Source organism: Dermacentor andersoni, chromosome 10 (assembly GCF_023375885.2).
Source record: "Dermacentor andersoni chromosome 10, qqDerAnde1_hic_scaffold, whole genome shotgun sequence".
In the NCBI taxonomy this organism is placed as follows: Eukaryota; Metazoa; Arthropoda; class Arachnida; order Ixodida; family Ixodidae; genus Dermacentor; species Dermacentor andersoni.
This window is the reverse complement of record NC_092823.1, coordinates 120,666,699-120,692,417: the sequence shown is the minus strand read 5'-3', so window position 1 is coordinate 120,692,417 and position 25,719 is coordinate 120,666,699. Positions and strand designations below refer to the sequence as shown.

Below are 25,719 nucleotides of genomic sequence, written 5' to 3'. Positions count from 1 at the left end.
ACAAAAGACTTCCTCGATTGCAAGCCGACCAAGATGAGAGTAAATGACAGCAGCCACGAAAAGCAAATCACATTTGTTACCAACGGTTCAGAGCCATCCGTGCACTTTCCCTAGCTCACTGTAGGTGGTACTGTACTGGCATGCTTGGTGCTGACATCTTGCCGAAAGCAAATGTTAAGAAAACAGTGACTGTGCTTGCACTGCATGCATTCAGTGCGGTCAAAGTGGCGTACCGTTGCAGTGAGCTGCAGTACTTCGCAGCCGTGGTAGCAGATAGTGACAGCTGCGGTACTCTCCTCGGACACTCGCTTGAGAGATCATTTTTCTAGTCCTGACGGCTCCTAAAGAAATCGGCAAGTCTAAGACGACCTAGAAGATTCGTCACTCATGCGATAGGCAAAAAAGGAACTGTCAGCTAATGATTTGAATAAATGTGGCATTTCTTTTTATTCCTGAAGCCTGCGCGTTTGATCAATTTGCTTGTCCTGGCTCTTTCAGGACGGCTTGCTTCAAATGCCGAGGAGGCACCTCCGAGCTTCTCCCCACCAACTTCCAAAGGTCAGGCTTCACTGCTTTGCTCATTCATGCACAACTGATTCGATGCAGTCAGTGTCAATGGTTTATAGACTGTGTGATCTGAGAAAACTCGTTGAATTTTCAAACCATTTGGAAACTGCAGTCATTAAAAGCATATAACAGTATGCGGTTTGTACATACTAGTACAGGAGGGAAATCGGAATAACAGGCTATGTTATGAGGCCATGGAGATGTTCAGCTTTTTCTGGAATCCCTCGGTCCGAAAACATTTGGCACAAAGTGGACATTAGACAGCTTTAGTTTAGCATATGCTATACCATTGTATACGCTATAAAATAGCGGGTTGTCACTGCGCTTGCGCAGAACGTAAACAACCCATAGCGTATAGCGTATGCGCGGTACTTCTCAGATTTAGAGTTAACGTCTTTGCATTGTTTGCGGAGTTTCCGTGAAACATGGCTGTGGTCCCGGCAGCCCGCTTCGAATTGAATTTAGCGTTGCTTTTGTAAAATGTGCTTCATTCGTAGCAAATGACTGTGTAAACGGCTTTCGCTTAGTCTCAGGCCGCTTCGACGACATGTTATTATGGATGGATAACCTTGTGGTGTTTCCAAGATCGCTTCTCATTTCGAACGAGCCGAAGCCTAATCATGAAAGAAATATTCGAGATGTCAGTGCCATCTATCGCTACAGTCAGGAGATAGCCGCAATGACGGCATATGGTCTCCGAGATCCGAATACGCTATATGCTATACTATAGCGTACAGCGTACGCTATAGTTGCGTACGCTAAACTAAAGCTGTCGATTAAAGCCTCATGACTACGTGTCCCATGGGACCACTGCAAAATTGGGAAAGAATCATTTGCCAGACCTAAAGTAAATAAAACCAACCCTAGGTTGGCTTTATTCATAGTTTTTCTGACCAAGATTCCTCTGTGACATGCCATAATTTGCACCGCTGCCAAAGATTTACACCAGCAGCAAAGTAGAATACACTTGGCTACTGCACCAATAGCTCTGTGTTTTTATGGTCGAGCTCTGTGCCACCAGTTGGTGCCACCAACCCGACTACTTCTGTTTACATCTCCGCTAACTCGGTAATTCACAAAGAGTAATAAGAACTTTCTCTTAGACTGATCAATTCGTCCCAAAGCAACCCTGTGGTCATGAGAAATGCTGCAGTGGAGAGCTCTGGTTTAATTTTAACCATCTGAAGTTCATTAATGTGCACCAAAATCTAAGCACGCATGTTTCTGCATTTCACCCCCACCGAAGTTCGACCGCCGCAGCTGGGAAGCAAACCCGTGACCTCTTGTTCAGCAGAACGCCTTAGCCACTGCGGCGGGTAAAATGTTAGACTTGCACGAGAAGACATTAACTTGACTAAATGCAAATATGAGGGAGGAGCTTACCTAAATTTAGACATGTGCAAGATAAATTTTAAAAAAATTTTCTTGAGGTTGCTGTTTAACCTGCATGCCAGCCTTCCTGAATTGCTGAATTTTTACTGTTACAGCAGTTTAAGAGACACTAAAGAGAAAAGCTATTTGCACTGTAATAGCAGGTTACCCTTCTATTATACCAAAAAGATCCACTTTAACTTAAAAGGGACTTGTTAAGCAAGAAAAGACGCTAGAAGGAAAGACCAACGGTGACGATGCCTTGCAGTTCTTGCACCAGCTCGTCAGGATGTCGTGGATTTTGACTGCATCTATTCGTCCCTTGTTAATTTTTTATCGTCAAAGATTGGCTACATTGCATAAAGGAGCCAAAGAACGAATTTGACAAGTTTCAAGTGCTTTCACTGCACCATAATGGCCCAGATATGAGAAACTACAGTATACGAGAAATACAGAATTCGCCGTGGTTAGCAATTTTGCCGACTCGGCTTTTGTAATTCTCGCCAATTGCTTCGAAGCCGAGAAAGCACTGGTGTTGCATAATGCCAGTTTCAGAAAGTCAGCTTCGCATCTATGCAGCAGTGTTATGCGGTGAAGCATAGGCAAAGTATCTCATTAAAGCATACCAAGAGAGGGAAGGGGCAATTGTCCCGGGACTCTGTATGTATTCCTTAATTATACATGCTGCACCCGCCCTCTCCTAGTGCAGTACGAGCACTGATACGCCTTACAAGTGTATTGGTAGGCCTTCAGAGCTTTTTGGGACACGTCTGGGGCAATTCGAGCCCTTGAGGGCAGTAAAAGGCACGCACTCATTTTTTTTAGACTGCCCGATTTTTAGGACGTTTACGTGGCCCTTAGGGAGTCCAAAAAATTGGCCGCCGACTATTTGGAGTCAGCTTGTATTCAACAACGTGCAACAAATGCAGAAAATCAAGGACAGTGTCATTTCCTTCTTTACCTCTTTTCAGCCCCTGCTGCAAACCGGAAGCGCCCAAAGCTGGCGGCCACTCGCCGAAAAGCCAGTTATGGCACCTCCGAGTTTCTCTCTCTCCTGCCAAGCAATCCGCCTTTGCCTCCGGCCGATGGGCAAGTTCCTTTTTTGTACTGACTGATGGTTTCTGTGTTCTGGAACAAACACCGGTCCTAGTGTGTACTCCCCAGTACGTTCACAGCAATAGCTGTTGCCTTAACCCCGCAAGGAAAATTAAGACATGTTCACCTTTATTTTTGCCGATAGTCTGTGCATTCATACCAAAAATGAAAACAAAGTGTCTTTTCTATAGGTTTGCGAATATTGAATAGTAGATTTCAGATCGAATATCGAATCCAGTAAAAAAAATAGTACTGAATCTAATATTGATTATCAAAAAAATTATCACGAAAACTGTGAGGCAAAGCTGAGCTAAAAAGCTGGCCGCCATGGTGCAACACATATGGAACCCTTGCCCATCTTTCTTGCTGAAAAAAATTGGGGGCTCATTAGTTTTCTGCTTTGTTTAGGTGCTTTATTACCCTTTAAGGATGAGACATATCTCAAATCTAAATGTGCAAAACACATCAAGAATAAGCATAATCAACAGAAAGGAAAAAAAAAATATTTTTCATAAATTTTTCACCAATAAAAAGAAAACACCAGAGAGGAAACTGGAAGTGCACTTCACCCCAAGCCACCTAAGGCTTCTTTTTCAATTTATATAGACAGGTCTTATCATATGTGAACCATAGGTGTACATTTCATTTGTCTTACATCACATGTGTGATACCAGTGCGGCTGGATATCTTACTTCGGATGTGTCCTCTGACCTTCAAAAGGCAGTGAGTTGCATGCCACACTAATTCGTCCAGTGTTCCTGGTCGAAACCAACAAATGGCGCTTGCTGCCTGTCATTCATACAACTTCGTACTCAGTACTGAAACTCGGCTAGAAAAAAAAATGTTCTGGTATGTTGCCTGTAGGCAACACTCGTCAGTAAAGGTTTAATGTCATTTCTACATTAATTTTCTACATTGGACACTTGGATAGATGGTGCACGTTTGATTCGGGGGTGTGTTAGAATCTAGCAATAACCGCCGATTGAATCAGCGGTGGTGTCCTTTCTTTTGCATCTTGTTGAACTTGACCCACCAATACTATTAATTTCATCGGTCCCACCAGGGTCAAATTAGCGGAAGTCAACTGTATTGGCTTTGAGTTAAGTTTCCCACACCTAAATAGAAAATTTGAGGCATCAAACTGAGCACATCAAAAATGATACATTGGTCTTTGTGGTTTGACTAAAAAGACTACAGGTCGCAATAGACTTCCATTTTCGTTAAACTTAGCAGGTGACGACAATACAAGTTGCAATAGGCTACAAATATATGACTCCAGCTGGCACGAATTCTGCAGTGCAGATAAAATGTTGTTTGATATATAAATTTTACTGCTAAGCACACAACAAAGGTATGTGCATAAGCTTGATGCACGAGACGTGCTTGTTATACTTGAACACAAAGACTGTATACCTCTATTAGACTATAGGATAAAATGCTTTTATTGCTTGGCACATCTGTGCCAAAAACACGCATCCAGAACTTTTCTGTGTTCCCAAACACATTGCTGTCACAGTGCAGATAAATGGATCTCCAAACTGAAGGTTACAAAGCACTGTCCAGGGAGCGTTTTACTGCAACAATTTAATAAAAGGGTGCAGTAGTAGTGAAGAAAGTGAATAAAACGTTGTGAGATGATTATACAAGGGGGCAAGCTGTCCTTCCAGTAGCAAAATCTTTATCCCATCGCTTCAGCCAGTGCTTTCAAGCCACATTACTGTCCTGTCTGCTCCCATAGCAGAGCCTAAGGCCCACATGATGCTACATCACAACCCCCACCTCTTCTTTTTCTTTTTTCTTTTCTTGCTTTGTGGCATATTCCCTGAAGTGGTTTTGGGGAGTGTGCCCCTTCCAAGAAGAAGATCCCTCAGGCTTTTGTTTGCACAGCTGTTCTTGCAAACTACTATGTCGTCGTACTTTGCAGACGTGGTCACCACCACATGATCTACATTACGTGCTTGGCTTTTTGCATTGCCAAAACCTAATGAGGAGTTGAGGAGACGTAATGAGGAGGCAAGCTTGAAGGAGCCTAGGAAATCTGTCGGTTCTTATCTAACTTCACACAAACCAAAATACTGTAGAAGCTTGCGTATAGTATGGACCCGCATATAATACGAGGTGCAATTTGGCATTAGCAAAAATTAAAAAAAAAAGTTTTCATCCGTATATAATGTGAGTGAGGAAAGCTCAGAGAAAGGCTTTATTTGCATTCCATTTAACGTTCAGTCGTCATCCATTTCACTGGCACTGTCTCCCAAAAGCCACTTGTCGGAGATATCTTCCCAGAGAAAGTCGTCTTCAGTGCCGTCAAATGCATTTTAGATGCCGCATTTCTTAAAAGAGCGACTTTCAAGCTCCTTTTGAATGCTGGCCCAGGCATCCGCGATCCAGCTACAAAACACTGCTGGAGAGGAGACGTTTCAGCCGTCCGGCAGCCGTTACTTCCAGGTCTCCTACTTGGTAGCAGCACTTGATCCAGTCTTTAAAAGGCTTGTTAATGCAAACGTCCAGCGGTTACAGTTGGGATGTCATCCCTCCAGGAATGACGACGAGCTCGGTGCGAGATTCGTGCAGTAGTTTCTTCATGGAATCAACCAGGTGACAGCGAAAAGCATCCAACACAAGTAGGGATGGGAGCCCCAGCAGTACTCCAGGCCACCGAAACCAGACAGACTTAATCCAGTCAAGTACCAGTGCTTCATCCATTTACCCTTTGTTCTGGCATTGCACAACAACATTTTTCGGAAACTTTTCATGTTTCGGCAGTGTCTTTCACTTAAACACTACGTAAGGTGGAAGCTTGCGACCATCTGCCGTACAGGATAAAATTACGGTGACACGAGTCTTCTCATTGCCAGTCGACCTTATGCAAACTTGCTTGGAGCCTTTCTCCCGCACTGTGAGCACCGACGGCATGTCAAGGCACACCGGTGTCTGATCCGCGTTGCCGATCTGGCCCAGCTGAAAGTCAACATTTTTCCGCAGCTTTGTCATGTGCCTGTGAAAAGCCACAAGCTGTTCTTCATAGCTTTCAGGGAGTTTCTGGGATATTGACGTTCGTTGGTGTAAAGAAAATCCAGCGCGGCGCATATAGCGACACCCAGTTTTTGCTGGCCTTGAAGTCATTCCGCGGAATGCCTTTCTCCTGGGCAATTTAATTTCTCTTGCCTTCGCTTGTAGCAGCTCAGTGCGGTCAGCTCCTGTTCAATCTTGGGAAAGACTCTGTTCTTCGGCCCCCGGAAGCTTCTTCTCAGACCTCTGCATGAAAAAATTGCCTCCTTTTGCTTCCTCCAGCCATGAACTCTGCCCTCGGTGATGCCGAAGTGTCGCCCTGCAGCGTAATTCCTGATGGTCTCGGTGCGGCAGCTAAAATAACTTTCCTTTTAGAGGCAGCAATCCCGACATCGTGTGAGATAGCCTTAGGTGAATGTGCCGATTCTTGGCGTGGTCAAAATGGCACCGGTTGAAAGCAGCAACAACCTATCGACGCCACCGTATGATGACACATCCTTCGCTACGAGTCTTGATGATGATAGCGCTGATCAACGATGAAGAATGAGAAGAAGAAACTTTAGTAAAGAATAGTCCGGCAGTTCTTGATGTAGTGGCCTCAGGTGATGGCTCGAAGTCCTTGGACTCGAGCGGCATCTTCGGCTTGCCGGACGGCCCAGAGCTGGTCTGCCAGCTCTGAACTTCTGATAGCCGCCTCCCAGCAGCGGTGACGCCTGCGGAGAAGGTCCCCGGCGGCTCCCGCATCCAGGGCGGCGTCGGGAAGAAGCGAGCTCGAGCCTTCTCCTACTCTGGCAACGGCCGCGATTATGGACGCGTCGCCAACGAAGCTGGTTTGATTACTGTTGTTGCCGGCACACTCCCAGAGCATGTGTCGCAGCGTTGCTCTCTGTCCGCATGTTTTACACGCGTCTGTTGGATATAAACGCGGATAGCAGTGGTGTAAGATAGCGGGGCTAGGGTAGGTGTGTCTCTGGAGCAAGCGTAAAGTTACGGCCTCGTTCCTGTTCAATTTATAGTGCGGTGGCGGGAATGTGCGTCTTTCGAGTCTAGTGTTGGGTGAGGTCTCTGAACGTGGTTAGGCGATCGTCCTACGCCCAGTGTGTTTCTTGTTGCTGTGTTTCTGTTGTAGTGTCCTGATCCGGCAGATCCGATGCCCCGCTCTCGGGGGTGGAGGCGGCCACATAATCAGCGGCGGCTCGGCGTGTGAGACCTCGAGCCGTGTCGTGGGCCGCCTCGTTGCCCGCGAGCGGAACATCGGTGTGTGCCGGGGTCCAGAGGAGGAAGACCGTAGAATTTTGGGGTTGCGAGGGCGGTGACGAGTCGCCGTCGTCAGAAATTTGGAGTATGCAGGCCGCTTCCCGCGAGACACGACCGCTCGCGAAGCCGCGGATTGCAGTCTGCGAGTCGCTGATCACGATCGCAGCGTTCGGCACCGCGATGAGTGCTAGGGCTATCGCGGCTTCTTCGGCCGCCTCCGTGTGTCCCGTGGTCACCGTGGCACTCGCGAGGCACTTACCCGAGTGGTCTACAACCGCTATTGCGTGTGCGCTTCTCTCTCCTCCATATCGCGCCGCGTCTACGTACACCGCCTCGTTGCTGTTACCAAACTTCTGAAGGTCGCTTGCTTGTTTGTTGCGTCTCCCGGCGTGGTGCGTCCGGTGCATGTTCTTGGGAAGCGGCGGGATGATCAGGCGGTCGCGAACAGAGGCGGGAACCGCCGTCTTTTCTCCATGCTGAGTGTGGTACGCGATGCTGAGCGACTTGAGGATGCATCGACCTGCCTTTGACCTCGATAATCGTTTGTATTGCGCAATGTCGTGCGCCTAGATTAACTCGTTAAGGGAGTTGTGAACTCCGAGCTCTAGAAACTTGTCAGTGCGCGCGTTGAGTGGAACGCGGACCGGCCTCTTGAAAGCCTTTCGGATCATGCATTCGACTGTTTTTTTCGGACCCGATCCACCCCAGGTAGGGGGCAACATACGTTATGCGGCTTATCGCGTACGCCTGCACGAGATGGATCGCGCACTCTTCACGCATACCATTGCGTCTATTCGTGATGCGACGCAAGAGTCGGATCGTGTCATCTACCGAACGACGAAGTATTCGCACCGTCTATCCGTTATGGCCGTTTGCCTGCAGGTGTAACCCTAGGATTCTAATTTTTTCTACGTGCGGTACGGGAGTAGCATCTGCCAATGTAATGCGTATTTTGGAATATTCCCGTTCCTCTTCGCGTAGGGTTTTACGACCTCTCCTTGTGGGTTTGTAGAATGAGAGTTCAGACTTCGTAGCCGAGCACTCGAGGCTCGTTCCACGCAAGTAATTCTGAACCGCATCTACTCCTGCCTGTAGCGTTCGCTCGATGTGACCGTCACATCCTCCCCCGGGAACCCAGAGGGTGATGTCATCCGCGTAGAGACTGTGATGTAATCCTTCTATTTCTGTTAATTTCTCGGGTAGACCAAGTAGAACTAAATTAAAGAGTAATGGTGATGTGACGGATCCTTGCAGCGTGCCGCACGGACCCGTCTCAAATTCCGGCGATTCCTCGTCGCCGACGACGACGCATGCGCGCCTGCCCGCGAGGAAATCTCTAACGTAATTATACATTCTTTGGCCTAGTCCTAATGTTCTAATTGTTTTTAAGATCGCTTCGTGCTTAACGTTGTCAAAGGCCTTTTTAATATCTAAGCCTAGAATTGCCTTAGTGGAGCTGGTAGTGAATGTCTACGATCTGGTGTTTAAGCTGAAGCAATACGTCCTGTGCGGAGAGGTTGCGGCGGAATCCTAGCATGGTGTGCAGGAACGCGTCATAATCTTCGAGAAAGTCGGTCACGCGGGCGACTTTGCCGACGCAAGACGTAAGCGAAATCAGTCTTAGATTATCTAGCGTAACTTGCTTGCCAGGTTTAGGGATCATGATAACGCGGGCCCATTTCCACGATTCGGGAAGGGAACCCTCTCGCCAGCACTCATTGACGTAGGCCGCGAGTCGGGAGATTGACTCGTCGGCTAGGTTGCGGAGAGTCTTGTTGGTAACCCGGTCCGGGCCGGGCGCCGATCGAGTGTTGAGTTCGAACAGGACTATCCGAATTTCCGATTCGCTAAATTCCGCGTCCAGTTTCTCGTTTGTGACGCCGTCGTACTCGCCGTGCTGGATGCTTTCGGCTTTCTTAAAGTAACGGTCAAGTATTCCGTCGAGGAAGTTATCGCCTTTATAATCTCTTACTATTCTACTAGTCTTGTGGCCTTGAGCAGCCCGAGTCTCCTCCGGATCTAATAGGTGTCTAAAAAGGCGCCAAGCGCTCGCCCCGGTCATCTGCCTCTCGAGGCCGTTGCACGTGTCTTCCCATTGTGCCCTGCATACCTGAAGTGCGTGTTCTTCGATGCCTCTGTCTAACTGTGCTATGCGTTTGAGAAACGCCTTATTACCGTATTTACCCGCGTATAACCCGCCCCTGCGTATAACCCGCACCCCTAACTTTGAACTCGGCGGAAAAAAAAAAAAAAAACTCGCGTATAACCCGCACGTTTACCTGAAAAAAAAAAATGAGCGCTAGAAAGATGCAACTCACACTCAGTGATCATTTCGTTTTCAGAACATTTATTCAAACGACCGCCACCACGTCACTGGTTATCCGATTCTTAATCGTCGCCGCTCTCACTACTGCCATCCGAGGCTTCATCGCCACTCTCAAAGACGTAGTCGTCCTCGGAACCATCCAAACTATTACTGATCGCACATTTTTTAAAGCTTTTCCGCACCAAATCGGCCGGTATCGCTTTCCACGCATCCACGATCCACTGGCACAGCAATGGAATATCAGGCCTTCGCACGCGTCCCGTCGGTGTGAGGGCGTAAATGCCGTCGGTCATCCACTGGGCATACAGCCGCTTCACGTGTGCCTTGAACGGCTTGTTCAGGCACACGTCGAGTGGCTGTAGCATGGACGTCATGCCGCCAGGTATTATGACGAGGTCGGTGCTGGTCTCGGCAAGGCGAGCCTTCACCGCATCAGTGCAGTGGCCTCTGAAGGAATCTAGTACGAGCATCGACCGGCGTGCCAGCAAGGCACCTGGTCTTCGCTCCCAGATTACTCGAAGCCAGTCACCGACTAGGCCACTGTTCATCCACGAATTTTCTTCCGCACGCACAACGATTCCTGGGGGCAGTGGAATGCTAGGTAGCGTCTTGCGTTTGAAAATGACATACGGGCGCAGTTTCGTGCCGTCAGCCAAAGCGCATAGCATGACTGTGCAGCGCAGCTTGGCATTTCCGCCGGTCAGCACGCTGACTGATTTGGAGCCCTTTTTTTCCATGGTCGTGTCCATCGGCATCTCAAAGTACACAGGTGTTTGATCAGCATTTCCCACCTGAGACAGCAAATAGCTGTGCTCCTTCCGAAGTGCGATCACATATCGTTGAAAGTTCAACAACTTTTCCTCGTAGGCTTCAGGAAGCCGCTGGCACATGGTTGTTCGCCGCCGCATAGAAAATCCATGTCTTCGCATGAAGCGCTGAAGCCATCCACGGCTTGCACGAAACTCACGTGGAATGTTCAATTCCCGGGCCAACTTCAGGGCTTCCATTTGCGCCATCTCAGTCGAAACAGCGTGGCCACGACTTCTCTGCTCCTCAATGAACTTCGCAAGCTGCGTCTCGAGGTGGGGGTACGCGCCAGTCTTCGGACCCCGAAACGCTCGCCTGTCCCGGTTCGTTGCTTCGAGACTCTCTTTTTTCTTCCTCCAGTCGCGAATGCACGACTCGTCGACGTCATGCTGTCTTGCAGCAGCTCTGTTGCCGATTTCTTCGGCAGCGGCTATAATCTTTAGCTTCTCTTTCGCTGTGAAACACTGCCGTCGAGTCGCACTCATGATGCCAAAACAAAGCAGGCAAACAGTGCAAACTGGGGTAAGTACACTAAACAGCGCCTAACGCGAGGCTCAACAATGCTGGCCTTTCGTTGGCCCTTCATCGGCTTGACAAGCGTCGATGACGATGGGGATGGCGGACTACACGGGGAGGCCGCCGCACATTGCGGTGAAGCCGACCCCCCCCTCCCAAGGAAAAAATTCGCAGATAACCCGCACCCCCACTTTTTAAACGCGTTTTTTCACATTTTGGTGCGGGTTATACGCGAATAAATACGGTATGTCTTTGGCATTGCCATCTCTTTAGGAGGGCTCGCTTTGCTTCCCACATGTGTAGGAGCCTGCTGTCAATTATTTCGAGGTTCGCCTCGGGTGGAACGTCACTCGTTGCTGCGCCTACGTCCCTTCTGAGCGTCTCGGTCTACTCGTCTATGTCCATAATCGGCTTGTCGCCTCGCCCCCCTTCTTCTCGCTTCTTGCGGAACGTGTGCCACTTCACGAGTTTGAGCTTACGGCCTTTGCCCTCAGGGTTAGTACCACGACCGCTCGGGCCCGTGCCTATCGTGATCTCGATCAGCGCATCGTCGCTCCCCAAATCTTCCTACGTATTTTGCCAGTGCGCTGTTGTTACATTCAAAACGAACGCCAGGTCTGGTAACGTATCGGCACTCACGCTGTTCCCTCTGCATGTAGGATCGGCGATGAAAGCGGGATTGCAAATTTCGGGCCAGAATCCCTGGGATCTGCATATAGTACAAGGCAGAAATTTCACGTGGTAAAATTAAGAAAGAACCCTTGTATTATAGGCAGTTCTTTACGGTAGTATGCAGAATACACCGAATACAAAACAGAAAGCAGGCATGTTCTGAACTGGTCAGCTTATTGGAGCATCCAGTTTGACAGAGCTCATCTTGGAAGGAGTCTACTATGTTATAAGTGCTGTCTGACTGCTTTGTGCAGGGAGAAAGATGAAGAGTCAGCAACAGCGATGGCTGGCTGGACTTCATCGGGCCGGCGGAACTGCACCGACCGGGGACCGCCAGCTTATCTCCTGGCGAGCATCTTGTCAACACCTGGCACCCACTTAGCCATATCGCACGATGACACTTCACCTGGTGCGGTACATTGCTTCCAAGATGAACACGGTAAGGGAGTCATCATTTACCCAACTGCTTGTGTCTACTGCAGGGCGAAGGCCTCTTCCAGTGATGTCCAGTTACCCTGGTCTTGTGCCTGCTGACCCTATCTTACGCCTGCAAATTTCCTAATTTCATCGCATCATCTGTAAAAACGGGATTATAGGCAGCTTTCAAAAAAAAAATTATTCGAAAAGTGTCCTTAATCTTATATAGCGGTCTTTGAAACATTTCAATTTGACATGGTTAAAATGACAAAGGAAAAAAAGATGAAATATAGCAGGCATGATATTGACAACATATTTGTACTCCTGTGCTTCAGGGAACTGGCAGACATACACCTTTGATGAGAACAGCACGGGCGTGTCAAGGGGCCTTGAGATGTCACCAGACACCAAGATATTCCAGATGATGTTCGACAGCAAGTGGTGAGTGTTTCCCTAATGTTGCTTCTTTTGTGGTGAAAATTATTATATGGATGATAATCGGGCCAATGAAAGAACATACTCCAAATAAAGCACATGGTTTGGAATGTGCATATCCTGAAGCTTCGCTATGAGCATGTATTTTTATGCTTGCATTTACTTCTGCAGACTATATGAGACCTTAATTTTTGCTGTGTGCAACAGCATTCTTGTTACTGGAGTGCAAATACAAACAGAAAAGCACAGTTGAGCTTAGCTTTTTTTTTTTTTTGTATATGTGATTGGCTGGCGGGTAAATATTGCCTAACTGTTGGGCTTGACATGTAACTAGGACTAGCCTGCAGCCGGGCCTAGCCTGCAACTTGTTGTGTCGGAAATAAAAGAGTATGACTATTCAAAAGAACAAAACCTAGCATTTGACTAGGACCGGCATCCACCTAGGCCTAGCGTACAACTAAGCTTGCCATGCAGTAAGGCTTAGCATGCAATGAGGCTTAGCATGTACCTGAGTTTAGTGCGCCACTGTGGCACAACTTTGTCAAGCAAGCACAGCCCATGTCTCGACTCTCGCAGGGAGACGTCATCTCGCAGCAGTTCAAGCTCAAGCTCCACCACGATGCTTGACAGTCCCGCCGCCTCTGCTTCCGTGCCCCCTCACGGCAGCTGTCCGATTGCCATGGGGTTCAGTCCTGCGCCCGGCATGACACCCTGCGTGACAACGACAGAGGCCTCTTCCATGACCATGGTGACTGGCTCGATGCTGCGGCCATCCCCCCATCAGCCTCAGCACCGTCTGCACCACCACACCCACCATTCCCATTCACAGCAGCAGCAGCAGCAACAGCAACTCCTCCAGCAACAGCCGTCATCCTCGACTTCACTGCAACAGTATTCTCACCAACCTCGACATCACCACCGCCGGCGCGGTCATCACAGCGGTGGTCAGCGAGGGGAGGATGTTGGAGCCATGGTGCCATCTTCACTTGACCTCTCCCTCCCTTCCGGAGTAGGGGCAGCGGCGCTTGGACTGAGGCGGGGCGGCGCTACGGTGCTGGAGAACCGGTTTGATCTGGGCGCCGCTGGCGAAGGGGCCAGCGTCCGGTTTGATGGCTCCAGAGGCAGCAGTGGACCGGTTCTTCTTGCGGAATCTCTTCTCAGCCGCATGGCTATGGCAGCGGCAGCGAATGGCGCCGGAGTTGGACCTGCAACGTTGTCTCAGACAGCATCCTCACAGGTGAGGTGACCCTGTTGAAGCTAGTGAACAACAACAATGAGGTGGTTGGAACTGGAGCACATGTAGTAGTTTGCCTTGGTGCCACTAAGGTGTGTTGTAGCAATTGCCACAAATATCATTTTCACTTCCCTTGAGCTGCAGATGGCCCAACGCAAGGCATTGTCATGCAATCAGGCTTTTTGTCTTGCTGTAGTACCCTATGCAACTTCTGGGACAGCTGCAATAACTAAATGTTTATATGGACTATGCATCGACAACTATAACTAGTGGTCAGGTATTAGATCTGGTTTCTACAATTAAAATTAAGCTATCATATTTAACGGGCTTTGAGAGATGCCGTAGTGGAAGGCGTGAGAGTTATTTAGACCACATGGTGTTCTTTAATGGGCACTCAAAGCCAGGCATTTTTGCATTGTGCCTTCATTGCAACATGGCTGTCTGCTCTTTGAATTGAACCGATGACCTTGCGCTTAACTGCAGAAAGCCGTAGCTTTGGAGCTACCATGGTGGGTGACCTAACAACTGCGATAGCTGCTGTACAATCTACCAAGGCCGATCGATGTGTTCAGGATTGTGGCACATTTGCCATTTAACTAGTGCTATAGAAAAGCAGGACAAGAATGAGCAGCACACAGGACACAATCCTAGCCTTCAGCTTTTGTTTAAAAAGGGTCTGACACACTATCTTCAATTAAAACACAGGGGGCACGATGACAGGCAATAGATTCATGACAAAACATTGGTAAATGGTTTGTACCCACCTTCTCTGTAAGATCTCAGAGGCATTGAGGGTATAATAATAATAATAAAAACAACAGTTGAAAACTAATGTTCTGTTCTGTGTGCTTTCTGTTCGTGTTTTATGTCTTTTTATCACTGGTCAATACATCACAACCCTGGAATACTGCCCACCAATTAGCCCAACTTTCTTTGAATTTAAACGACTTCACTGTGACCTTGGTCAGTGTGTCATGGCATCCGTATATTCTGTCATCTTGCAGGACACCGAGCTGGACTCAACGTGTCACATGCGATTCGTGGGCAGTGGGACACTGCGAGACGGCAAGCCGCGTCATTACTACCGCTTCCGGTTGCTGCCCTGCAAGACCATCAAGGTGGGCTTCGACCGCCTGGCCCTCATCACTGTGCTGGACAGGTGGGTGGGGCCATTTCTTTCTGTTCTTTTTTTAATCTGATTAGCATTCTTTGAAAGCTTCACCCAGTTTGTGGCGTGTTTGTTTGTCTGTGTCCAACATTTTTCTTGTTAACTTAAGTCAGTGGGTATATATGCCACTGGGTATGCGCTGCTCTTCAATGAGAAAAAAAACTCTGAAATTTTTCTGGAGCTGAGCCTATTTTGTGTTGTGGTAACTCTCATGTGACGTCAGCACTGGCACGGGGAGGTCACTTTGGGAACATGTCAACTCATCTGTTATGGCGTAGGCGATTCAAGCTGAGGAACAGCAGGCTTCCCCCAAGCATGTTGAGCCGCTATCCTTCAGCGGCAGATTTCTACTCATCAAAATTATATGTTGTAGTGGTCTGTGAGTTTTGAAAACTTTGAGTATTCAATTCAAATTGATTAGTATTCGATTCTTACTATTACTTACACTTACTATTTACTATTACGACACTTACTATTTGAAATATTCGACCCCTCCCCCCCCCCCCAGAAAAAAAGTTGCAGTTGTCGGTTTTTTAAGTCAGCTTCGCCGCATTGTATCCCTGTTATGCGGTGAAACATACAGACTGTGTTGCGGTAAAGCATATTTATTGTGCCTTGAAGCATATTTATCGTGCCGTACAACGTAGCAGGGGGCGGCAGAAAGTTAGATGGGCGGATGAGATTAAGAAGTTCGCAAGAACAACATGGCCACAATTAGCACATGACCGAGGTAATTGGAGAAGTATGGGAGAGGCCTTTGCCCTGCAGTAGGCGTAGCCAGGCTGATGCTGCTGATGCTGCTGCTGATGATGATGCTGATGAAGCATATCACAAGTAAAAAGGGGGCATTCCCACGGGGCTGCTGCTGGTGCTTAGGGCTGCCTGACACTATCAGCTCAAGTACCTACACTGTACTGTCTCTCCATGCATCTGGACAACACCATTTGCCAAGTGAAAACCTCTCTGTCTGCTATAAGTATGGCTAAGTGCCTAAAACACTGTTTCGAAACAACACACTTGACCAAGTAACAAGCTTGGCAATGTTTTAGACTGTCATTCTAAAGTAGTTAAGTACCACCAGGATTCTTCAGTGGCGAATGAGATTAAAAAGGTGCCTTTAGAAGGAATGAACTCAGATATGTCCTCAACAACGAAACCTTATGAAGATGCTTCTTCCTCATCAGCACCTTGATAAGCTCATCAACCAGCAGCAACTTTTATTTGTTTGTGGCAGCAATTTTCACTGCAACAAGCACAAGTTGAAAGACATGTGCATGATGAAATTTTGGACCATAAAGAAGATCAATCTTACTGGTGGTGTGAGCATAGGGCCAACTGTTGGTTTGGCTTGCAAAGAGATACCTGCCGATACCTGTGCGTCCAGTGAGCAGCTCTTTTCAGAGCCTGAAGGAATTGTGACACCCAGGAGGATGGACTCTGCTCCCCAAGCATGTCGAGCAGCTATCCTCCCTTTATGGCAACATTAAATAACTGCCGTTATGATGCTGCAGAAGTGCTGTACTAGAGGATTTTGTTCACCACAAAGTATAATTTTCCTGTGCATTATTTGCTGTGCAATGAACTTGCTTTGTTCTTTAGTGCCTCTGGTTGGTGAAAAAAAATCTAATTTCTGCAATACCAATAGGAATCGTAATTGAAAAAATATTCAGTATGATTCACACTTGGTTTTAATTAATTGAATTCACTTCAAAGTTGAAAATTCATTCTAGTGACTATAATGCAATAGCATTATGAGATTCTATCATTCAATAATGACCTGTCGACATCTTCATGACTTCTACCTTGTGGTCACATGCGAGTGCCGGGTCGCTTCAGCTCTGCTAGCTTTGGCTGCGAGAACTTACCTCCTTAAATCGCCTAAGACTAAGTTTTTATCTGTATAATGCAATTACATTAAAACTCTTGCAAAGGTAAATATGGTGAGCTAAATATCAAAATAGGCAAGCCCACCTTAAAACCTTTACAAGTACACATGTAGCACACTGGTACAGTAAAAGCTCGTTAATTCAGTACTCGTTAATTCGAAATTTCGGATAATTCGAAGTAGTTGCCGCGGTCCATCCAACAATGTATTGAAAGCAATATGTAACACATCCCGCTTATTCACACTGAAATCCGCACCGCCACCGATAATTCGAACTCCGCATCATCGTGGATGGGGAGGGTGCTAGTGCGCGGGAGCATGCTGGCGTCGCCGCGCGGGTCGCGCAGCTTTGCTTTTTCGATCAGCGGCAAGGACGATAACACCGTCGCTGCGCGCCGTGTTCTTTGTGTACGAGCATGCTAGGGTGAGCCCACGAACGTGGCTCAATCTCGCGTGCGCGAGAGGGGAAGGTGGGGCGGAGCACGCCCTCACTTGTTGCGCACAAGGCAGGGGGGTGAGGCGAGGTAGGGACGGGAAGACGATCTTCGGCGGCTGCTGCTTACGGCGCGGCCATGCGGGCACCGCATCTTAAAAGTGATCTGCGATGTGGCCAAAGTGTGCGCTTGCATGGGCCTCATCTTCAAAGCGATCTGCGATGTTTGCAGAGTGCGCGTAGTGCCGGTAGCTTCATATGTGATGTGCTTTCTACGTTTCGTTCACATTGAAGTGAGAGCTGTACGAACGTCAATTCGCTCACTGCTACTGCTGCGTGTCCTCACTCCAGCATTCTTCAGCGAGTTTCCGCGGTCATCGAGCGGGATGCATTCATGCTTATCTGTGCGCGTGTGACACAGTGCTTGTTAATTTATTTAGTAAGCCAATGCTTACAAGTTTATACAGCCGATAAAACTATTATCCTTACTTCGTATAGCTATCTACTAATTTTCTATTGCAATCGATGCTTCGCTTTTCGCGCGAGACTGCGACATTTTTTTTTTCTCCGGCCCAGTGAGCACGACGAACGCGTGGATGGAGGAAGAGCCATCTCGACGTCGGGCGCGTCAGATCGCGCTGGCTGCGTCCGGTTACATTGGCTGCGCCAGTGCTTCGAAGTATAGACGTTGTTCACGCCAACGTGACGTAGCGTGTGCGCGCGTGCTCACGCCACGTCAGGCTATATACACGCCTTAACCGAGCTGTTTTTTTCTCTTGACTTTCATTAGTTTGAATTTTGTATAATTTGAATTTTCATAGCATCCCCGCGGAATTCGAATTAATGAGCTTTTACTGTATCTGGATTAGCCCATCCCTGCTTTTTAGACCACCTCCAGGTTTGGCCCATGACACAATCTTGGTTACAATCCTGACTGCCCAGTTTTTACCTGTATGTGAATGCTGTCGCATTACAACATGGTAAGCTCATTGGTTGATGTCCAGGAACCTGACGGTGATGGAGAATGTCCTGTCCATTGTCCTGGCAGTCCTGGTGGCTGTCCTGGGATCCCTGTGCCTCTCCAGGGGCTTCTTTCAGGACATTTACAGCTTTCTCTTCTGCTTTGTCATGGCCAGCTGCCAATACTGCCTGCTCAAGGTTGGTTCCCTCCGCGATATAAATTTTTTTTAGAGTCATAATAAAGAAGTACAGTAAATCAGTTTCTTCTAGCAAAGTATTCTTTCAAAACTGTTTCATTTCATCTGGCACAAACCTAACGTTGTCTTAGTCGTTGAATTGTTTTGCCAGGAATATTAAAGACTTCAGGGAGTACTACTGACGCGTATTTACAAATTTGCAGAAAGCAAACTCCACACTCCTTGTATTACACTTTACGAAGGTTTGGAAACACATCTAAGGTATCTGAATTTGATGCTATAATTGGTCTCAAAAGGCCAGACCTGGCGTCATTGAAATCACTGTGGTGTCACGACACCATAAAATTTGCCGAGGTCATGTGGCAGCAAAGCCAGGTATCGTGGCGTTTCACACAAGAAATACTGAGTGCTGCGAGCATGTCTGGCAACTGTGTCTATTGCAGAAATGAAGCGAGCCATTGCATCGTGACATTGTTATATAGTATCCATTTCCTTGGCACTGACAATGAGTCTGGTTCATGGGAACAAGAATGAAAGTAAATTATTCAGGGTGCTTTGACATCTCCCAGTATTTCTTCTAGCATTTAAAGGACTTGAACCTCTATTTAAATCAAGAATGTGATAAATAAAAAAGTTTAGTGCCAGGACTTGCTTCGCTTTAAAAAACAATTACAAACTGTGAAGAAGCCACAGGGCTTATGGGAAGAACCTGTCACATTTCAAGGTTCATAATAAACCATCTTTCCATTGTTCTCTTGGATGATCACTTGTCAGATCACCCCTTGAAGCATTGACCCCCTCGAGCAATATGAAAGGGAACACAAAATTTGCTTTCAACACGCTGTAATGGCTTAACACACATTCGAAGCTCAAAAGTGCTCAATGCTGCTAAATGTTAAGAGGGAGAGCTACCTGCTGCATGTTATGTCACATTTCAATTCACACATCACAAGTAATAGTTTCTCGGAAACAAATTCGGTGTTCCCACTCGTATTGCTAACGGCTCTACATTTGTGTGAACGCATGCTCAGTTTCACCTCAGAGATTTATTTGGTTCAATCCTTGATATAGATTCTGTGTGTTGCTCTTTAACTAGGGTTGTGATGCAGGCTTGCTGGTATGCTGTCTTGTATCCTGCCATCTTGGCCCTGATGTGTGAAATGCAATGAGGTTCTGTTTAAACATATCACTTACGAGCCAGTGCTCTTTCTGTCTGTCATCTGTCTATTGTCTTGTTTTGTTCATGTACCAGTTATTTTTGCAGTGCACTAGATGCCTGTTTGGTTCATTTAGCATCAAGCTGTGTTTAACTGTTAACACTAGGAACTGCTGTTCCTTTGGTTGATATTATGCAATGTCATACATTGTAACAGTTACACCTGAGGCGAGCCATTTTGATTCTCCCCAATACTTATGATTGTCACAATCTTAACAACTCCTTTTTATTTTCTATACTAGGTTTCAAGATTGTCACAAAATGCTCCTTTGTAGTTTGTGTTCTACCCTACATGCTGGAAACTATGTAACGGTGATTGATGAGGTGAACCTTTAGCCGACTTACAGTGATCGCTGATTCAAATGTGATACCCGGACCGTATGGAAGCACCACCGATGAACGCAGGAGCATCCAAATGCGGTCGCCATGCATCACAAATGCTCTCGACCTCATCGTGTACCACAATGCTTCAGCTCGGTGTTCCTTGGTGCCCATTGGTGGCACAAGTTCCGGCAGTCATTGACTCCAAGTATCTCATTTGAATCGCTGAGTAATGTACATTTGCCAAGTCCCGACTCGAATTTTCTTGCGCCACGGTCAGGTACTGTCACCGACCGACGATTCGGACACCAATAGTTCGGACATTCTTGATTAATCGGACAGCTCTGCAGCACCACCAGCGGCCCCATAAACTTGAGGACCACCGAAATTTCTGACACCTTACAGCATGTCATGCAATAATTTAAACCCCCAGCTGCATCACGTGCTAATTTGGCCACTGAGTTGGGCAGCAATAGCAATATTTTCTTTTTGATACATCGCCGACGCGGTTGCCAGCCATGCATACTGGCATCTCAAAACCAAAACTAGCTGATCTAGCAGTCACTGAACACGCCCAGACCACTGTACAAGCCAAGCCAAGCCACTAAGTCGTAAAGGCTGCATTTGCGATTTGCATGATTTGTCCTGCGAGTTCTGTGCTGCTCTTATCATCTTTCATTCATGGCTGGTTGATCCCGTTGACAATGTGGGCAAAGCATCCCTCTGACCACTGACGAAGCGCAAAAAGCTTCAAATGGAGTGCATGAAAGGCATGCATTGCTAGAAAATTGCGGCCGTGGACTGTCAAGGCTAAAGACAAGCGTACCTGCACACTGGAAAACTTGGGCCGTATTCTCAGACAGTCACTTTTGAAAATACTTTCACTTTCACGATATTTTATGTGACCAGCACTGAACATGTCAAGACGTGGCAGCATTTCGCCACTGTGATGATGTAGCGTGCTTAGCATTGTGTCAAGAATGTCGTCGCTTGTAGACACGAATGCATTAGTTGACAATCATGCGAAAGATAGCGTGCTTTGCATTGTGCCAAGAAGGGCATCACTCGTAGGTGATGATGTGTCTTGTGCTAGGCACTGCGAATCTTAAGGTATTAACGAAAATGACAATCCAAGAATACAATGCACCTTTTTTTTTCGGTCAATTGTGAAATAAACTCACTTATGTTCTGGCGAATCCAATATTAAAGACTTCTGATTATATTAAAGTTTTGGCAGTCCCCATTGGGTCCAAATTATCGGGCGGTGACTGTAAAGAGGCTGCGCATGTTCTTGGTAATCATGGTTGGGCCGGGAATGCTCCTTGAACTCTCTTTGTTGCTGGTGTTGTTCACGCTCAACATTGTTCTTCTCCTGTACTTTCAGAGTGTTCAGCCAGATGCTGCCTCACCGACTCACGTGAGTAGCCCACCCCCTGTGTTCTATCCGACAAAAATCTGCACCGGAGCCCATAAACCTAAAACTTTGCTTTTTGAAGGGGTAATCTGATTGTAGTGTAAAATCATAATTATAGCTATTTTTGGCTTAGTAACGCTAAGTGAGCTTTTCTACACCTATCTTGCTGTTTCCTGAGGCATCACCTCAGTCCCAAACAAGTTCAGGAACACAGTGAGCAATTTGGAACTCGTTACATACTTTGATTAACTAAGCTAACCACCTTGTGTGTTCCTTATGTTTTTTTTTTTGCTGTGGAATAGATCAACTAGGGCTGGTGTTCTTTTGTCTCGCTTCATCTTCCATAGCTTTAAAAGCTGATTCTGACCATGATGTTTGCACAATGGCATTTGAACTCGTAGCAAAAGGTGGAAAGGATTATCATTAGGAAAATGTCTATGTATCTCACAAAAGGCGTGCGTTCGGGGCAAGCTCTAAAAAGAAATGCATCCTATTCCCACCCCAACTTTTCCCACATGGTGTCATGTACATATGACTTACAAATTTTAACCTTCACGGCTTGGCAAGTACTTAAGCATGGAATGCCGAGGTGTTGCACGCATAGAATTTCTTATAATCTTACCTAGATGGAATTCTGGCGCCACTGTCTATGCGATTTTCCTAATGGGCATTGTGCCGCCTTGGGAACGCCTGTTGTGACAGATGGAACGGTACTATTCAGGTGCGCCTTCAAGTTGTCCAGGCTCCCTGAGAACGATACTGTTCTGAAGCCACCACATACTGGCATTCCGGTGCATAAAACAGTGACTTAGGCGGCAGTACCAATATCACTATCTGAGTGTGAGTCATGTTGTAAGGAACCTCATGGTTGAACATGTGCAGTCGTCAAAACGCCGTGTGAAGTGTGAATGACCCATTACTGCAACAAGTTAGGATGCGCTTACATCTCTTGTCGTTTTCCTCACAGGGCTACAACCGGGTGGTCCTGTACAGTCGGCCCGTGTACTTCTGCCTGTGCTGCTCGATGTTGATGCTGGTACAGTTCCTGCTCGACTCCAACATCGAGTACCCGCAGGTCACCCTTTATGGGATGCGACTCATCACCAACGGAGCCGTGGCTTGGGCACGAAGCTTCCTCATAGGTGGGTGAGAGGACATGTGTTCATCGACCGTAATCATCATTTTCTTCATTCTGTTTACTGCATTCACGTTATTATGGAGTGCCCTCTATTGTAGCAAACACCCTACTTTTGTGGGCTACACGTTGCTCCACCCTTGGCTAACTTCACTGTAATGGCGATACTAGCAATTATACGGATAATCCAGGCGAATTTTTGCCTTTGCTGTCGCCGTGACGTTCCGTGTAAAGTCCAAGTGCGATAAGTGGCCTGCACACTGTGTGCCGTGGGTTTAACAAAGGACAGCTCTTCATTTGCCAGTGTTGTGGCAGCAAGTGCTTGTCATTCTGTCATCGCTGTCCATCATCACGGCATGTAGCAGCGGTGGGGTGGGCTCTGCACATGATTGCTGGGGTTTTATGCGATGTTGAGGACATTGGAGGTAGTCAGGGGAGTAACCGCAGTCGCAGTAAGTAAGTTCAGAAATAAGTGAGTCACTGAAGTTTGCTCTCCTTCTTTCTTTTTTTTTTTGTGCAATCATTTTGTAGTGTTCATCTTGGCATTCCCGGTGACCTTCAGCTTGGGGTTGCTGCCCCAAGTCAACACATTCGTGACATACCTGTTGGAGCAGATCGACATGAACCTGTTTGGTGGATCAGGTAAGTGTTACCCCTCTGTCCTGCCAAATAATTGTGCACTGAACTGACCTAGGTGACAAGTTTTGAAGGAGTGTCTTCATGGCAACACATGCTGCGCTGCCGTGGAGGCACACTCCTAGGAAAAATTTTCGTGCGATAAGGCAAAGTTCACTTCTAACCCGCATCCCGACTTTACTGTTAAATTTATAAAGTTCTTGGTACAGGTTATATGCACCAAAATATGGTACTTTTAATGGGAGATAGGAGCAGCACCCAGCACGCAGCATCACTGTGGGGTCTGAGGCGCCGCCGTGTGAGTTGGTCATACTGCTGGGAGCATGGTTGGCGGTGCGGTGGGTTCAATATAACCGTCACAAACGCTTACATGTTCGAATTACAGGGCATTCTCACACATTGAAATACATAGAACTTTGACAGGACCACAGCATCAGTTTGACTATACCGGAAGTTTGAATTAAGTAGGTTCGAATCAACGAGATTTCACTGCATGAATGTGAATGGGTGCTGGCACGTGCGAATGAAATTGAAGCAACAACGAATGTTACTTAATACATAGTATGCAAAACTATTGGCGAGTGCGTATGAGTGAGTATTTACTGATACTTCCGATCCACAAATGCAAAGTACAGTGAAACCTCATTGATATGATCCTGTTATATATGATTTCCCGGCGCAATGTTCGCGATCGGGAACCCCAAAAATTGCCCAATACATTATGCTTACTTTTTTACCGTTTCATGCGTTCCCGGAAAACATGATCTTTTAGCACCAACATTCAGTAGATTGCCGAACTGTGATCGTATGGTACATTTTCTGGCCGCTAGATCTCGTATGAACAAGGAAAAGTGCGAAGCGGGTGCAATCGTGAACAGTGGCCACTCGCCGCAGTGCTCGTCCGCCCATCTCACGTGAAAACGCTGGTGCGCGCTAAGTTTCTTGTTCTGGTATCAGCAAATCTCCTCCCAGGTCATTGCACACGGCATTCACAGCTGTCACTGCCAACCCTGTTGCGATAAGCATCTTCGCTTATCTGCTTCACAGCGCATGGGCTGTAGTGCCATTAGGAGTGTACTGCGCACTTTTAATGGGCAATAATCCGAATGCACCGGCGTTTCCTGCTGCAGGGAGTGCAAAGGCAGCGTCATGTATCGTATGGCGGCATTGTATTCCGATCTTGACCACCAGCGCAAAGTACCAAAGCACGGAGGCACGACCAAACTGGGCGCACGTCGCTCCAGTCCAACCGCGACGATGCTGCGTCCTTAGAGATGAGCGAGTGACAGCCACACACAGATTTCAGAAGCCGCAAACACAAAGAAGGTCACAGACTTTCGAGGCATGCCTCCAGGGAGGGAGGCGTACAGCGCAAACTGCATGGCGCGGGGCGTGCACAGGCACATGTGCCGATGCGTCGGAGGGCGCAATGGCGTCACTCTAATTTTTGAACAATTGTCCGTGCGGCACCACGTACATTACGCCTGTTTCAACGATTTGGAATGACCATCTATGACCTTCCACCATGGAAACAATGGTCGCTCAAGCGTTCATGTCGACATGGCCCGAATTGACAAGAATGCTGCACCATGTGCTGCTGCCACACGAGTTGCAAATGATCGGCGGTTACTGTGCCGTTATTGGGAGATCACGATCTGGCGGAGCTTTGTGTATGCATTGCCTATTGCTGATAACAGTACGCGGTGCCGTTTTACCTTTTGAACATTGCAGTTTTTTCACCTGAAGCGACACATATTACGTAATTTTACGGTTTTTTGTGGCTAATGCACAGTCGTAATGCCGAGACCATGGTGTCAGAGACATTTGCAGAATGGCGGCATGACGCAGTAGTTTCCGAAGTTTATGCTTCCAGTCAACTAGAACGCTTTGCTCTTTTGTGCAGAGTGCAGTTATGTCTCGCTGGTAGTAAGATATATGATAAGCTCTCGAATTAAGAAGGGCAGCTGCACTTGCAGTTCTGAAATGACAGGTGATCAGAATCGGTTGCAATTTTGAAAGAGCCATGTACGGCCCTGCGTTTTGTGCTTTAGCTGAACGTCTCGAATGGAAGTTTGCAGCTAGGTGCGGGAACGCACCGGGAAGAAAAATTACGCTGGGAATCTGGTTTTCACACCAAAATGCCGCCGCATTGTAACTGCTGATTCTGTGCGGTTAATTTTTGAGCGCTTTTATGGGCGAGCTTATAAATAACGAACTTACTGATATAACGGCCACTTTTCATGGAACTGTCGAGTTCGTTATAAATGAGTTCGACTGTACAGTCAACTGCCTTTACAATGAAGTGCTTGGGGACTTGGAAATAATTTTGTATACAGGTCGCTTCGCTGTAAAGGTCGTGCACCATGCAAGTCGCAATAGAACCGGGATATAATTATTCCTTCATTATATGGGTCATTTCATTGTACTAGAGGCATTCCCTGTAGAGACGCTCGACTGTATAAAGTGTGTGGCTTGTCATGCTGTCCTGTCCATACCTATTGCATGATCAGCAACCACTGGATTGGTGTCAGCCATCTACTGTGTGTCACGGAGCCTGGCGTTTGTGGTGTGCTTGTTTGGGCTGGCCTACGTCGCCCTAAAGGTAATTCTGTAACCTGCTAATATGCAGGATTTTGTTTCGGATT

At 47.2% G+C, this 25,719-nt stretch overlaps 1 protein-coding gene across 1 annotated transcript in view; it reads left to right on the top strand.

The window, feature by feature from the left end:
* The window catches only part of pcx (pecanex), a 102,426-nt gene that overhangs the window by 26,000 nt on the left and 50,707 nt on the right, over positions 1–25,719 (top strand). The window contains exons 10-20 of the mRNA XM_050192423.2: positions 499–558; positions 2,910–3,031; positions 11,882–12,062; positions 12,376–12,481; positions 13,052–13,712; positions 14,714–14,868; positions 18,200–18,353; positions 21,274–21,306; positions 22,271–22,445; positions 22,970–23,080; positions 25,585–25,676. Of these exons, the coding sequence (XP_050048380.1) occupies positions 499–558; positions 2,910–3,031; positions 11,882–12,062; positions 12,376–12,481; positions 13,052–13,712; positions 14,714–14,868; positions 18,200–18,353; positions 21,274–21,306; positions 22,271–22,445; positions 22,970–23,080; positions 25,585–25,676 (1,850 nt within the window). The remainder of the gene's footprint in view (positions 1–498; positions 559–2,909; positions 3,032–11,881; positions 12,063–12,375; positions 12,482–13,051; positions 13,713–14,713; positions 14,869–18,199; positions 18,354–21,273; positions 21,307–22,270; positions 22,446–22,969; positions 23,081–25,584; positions 25,677–25,719) is intronic.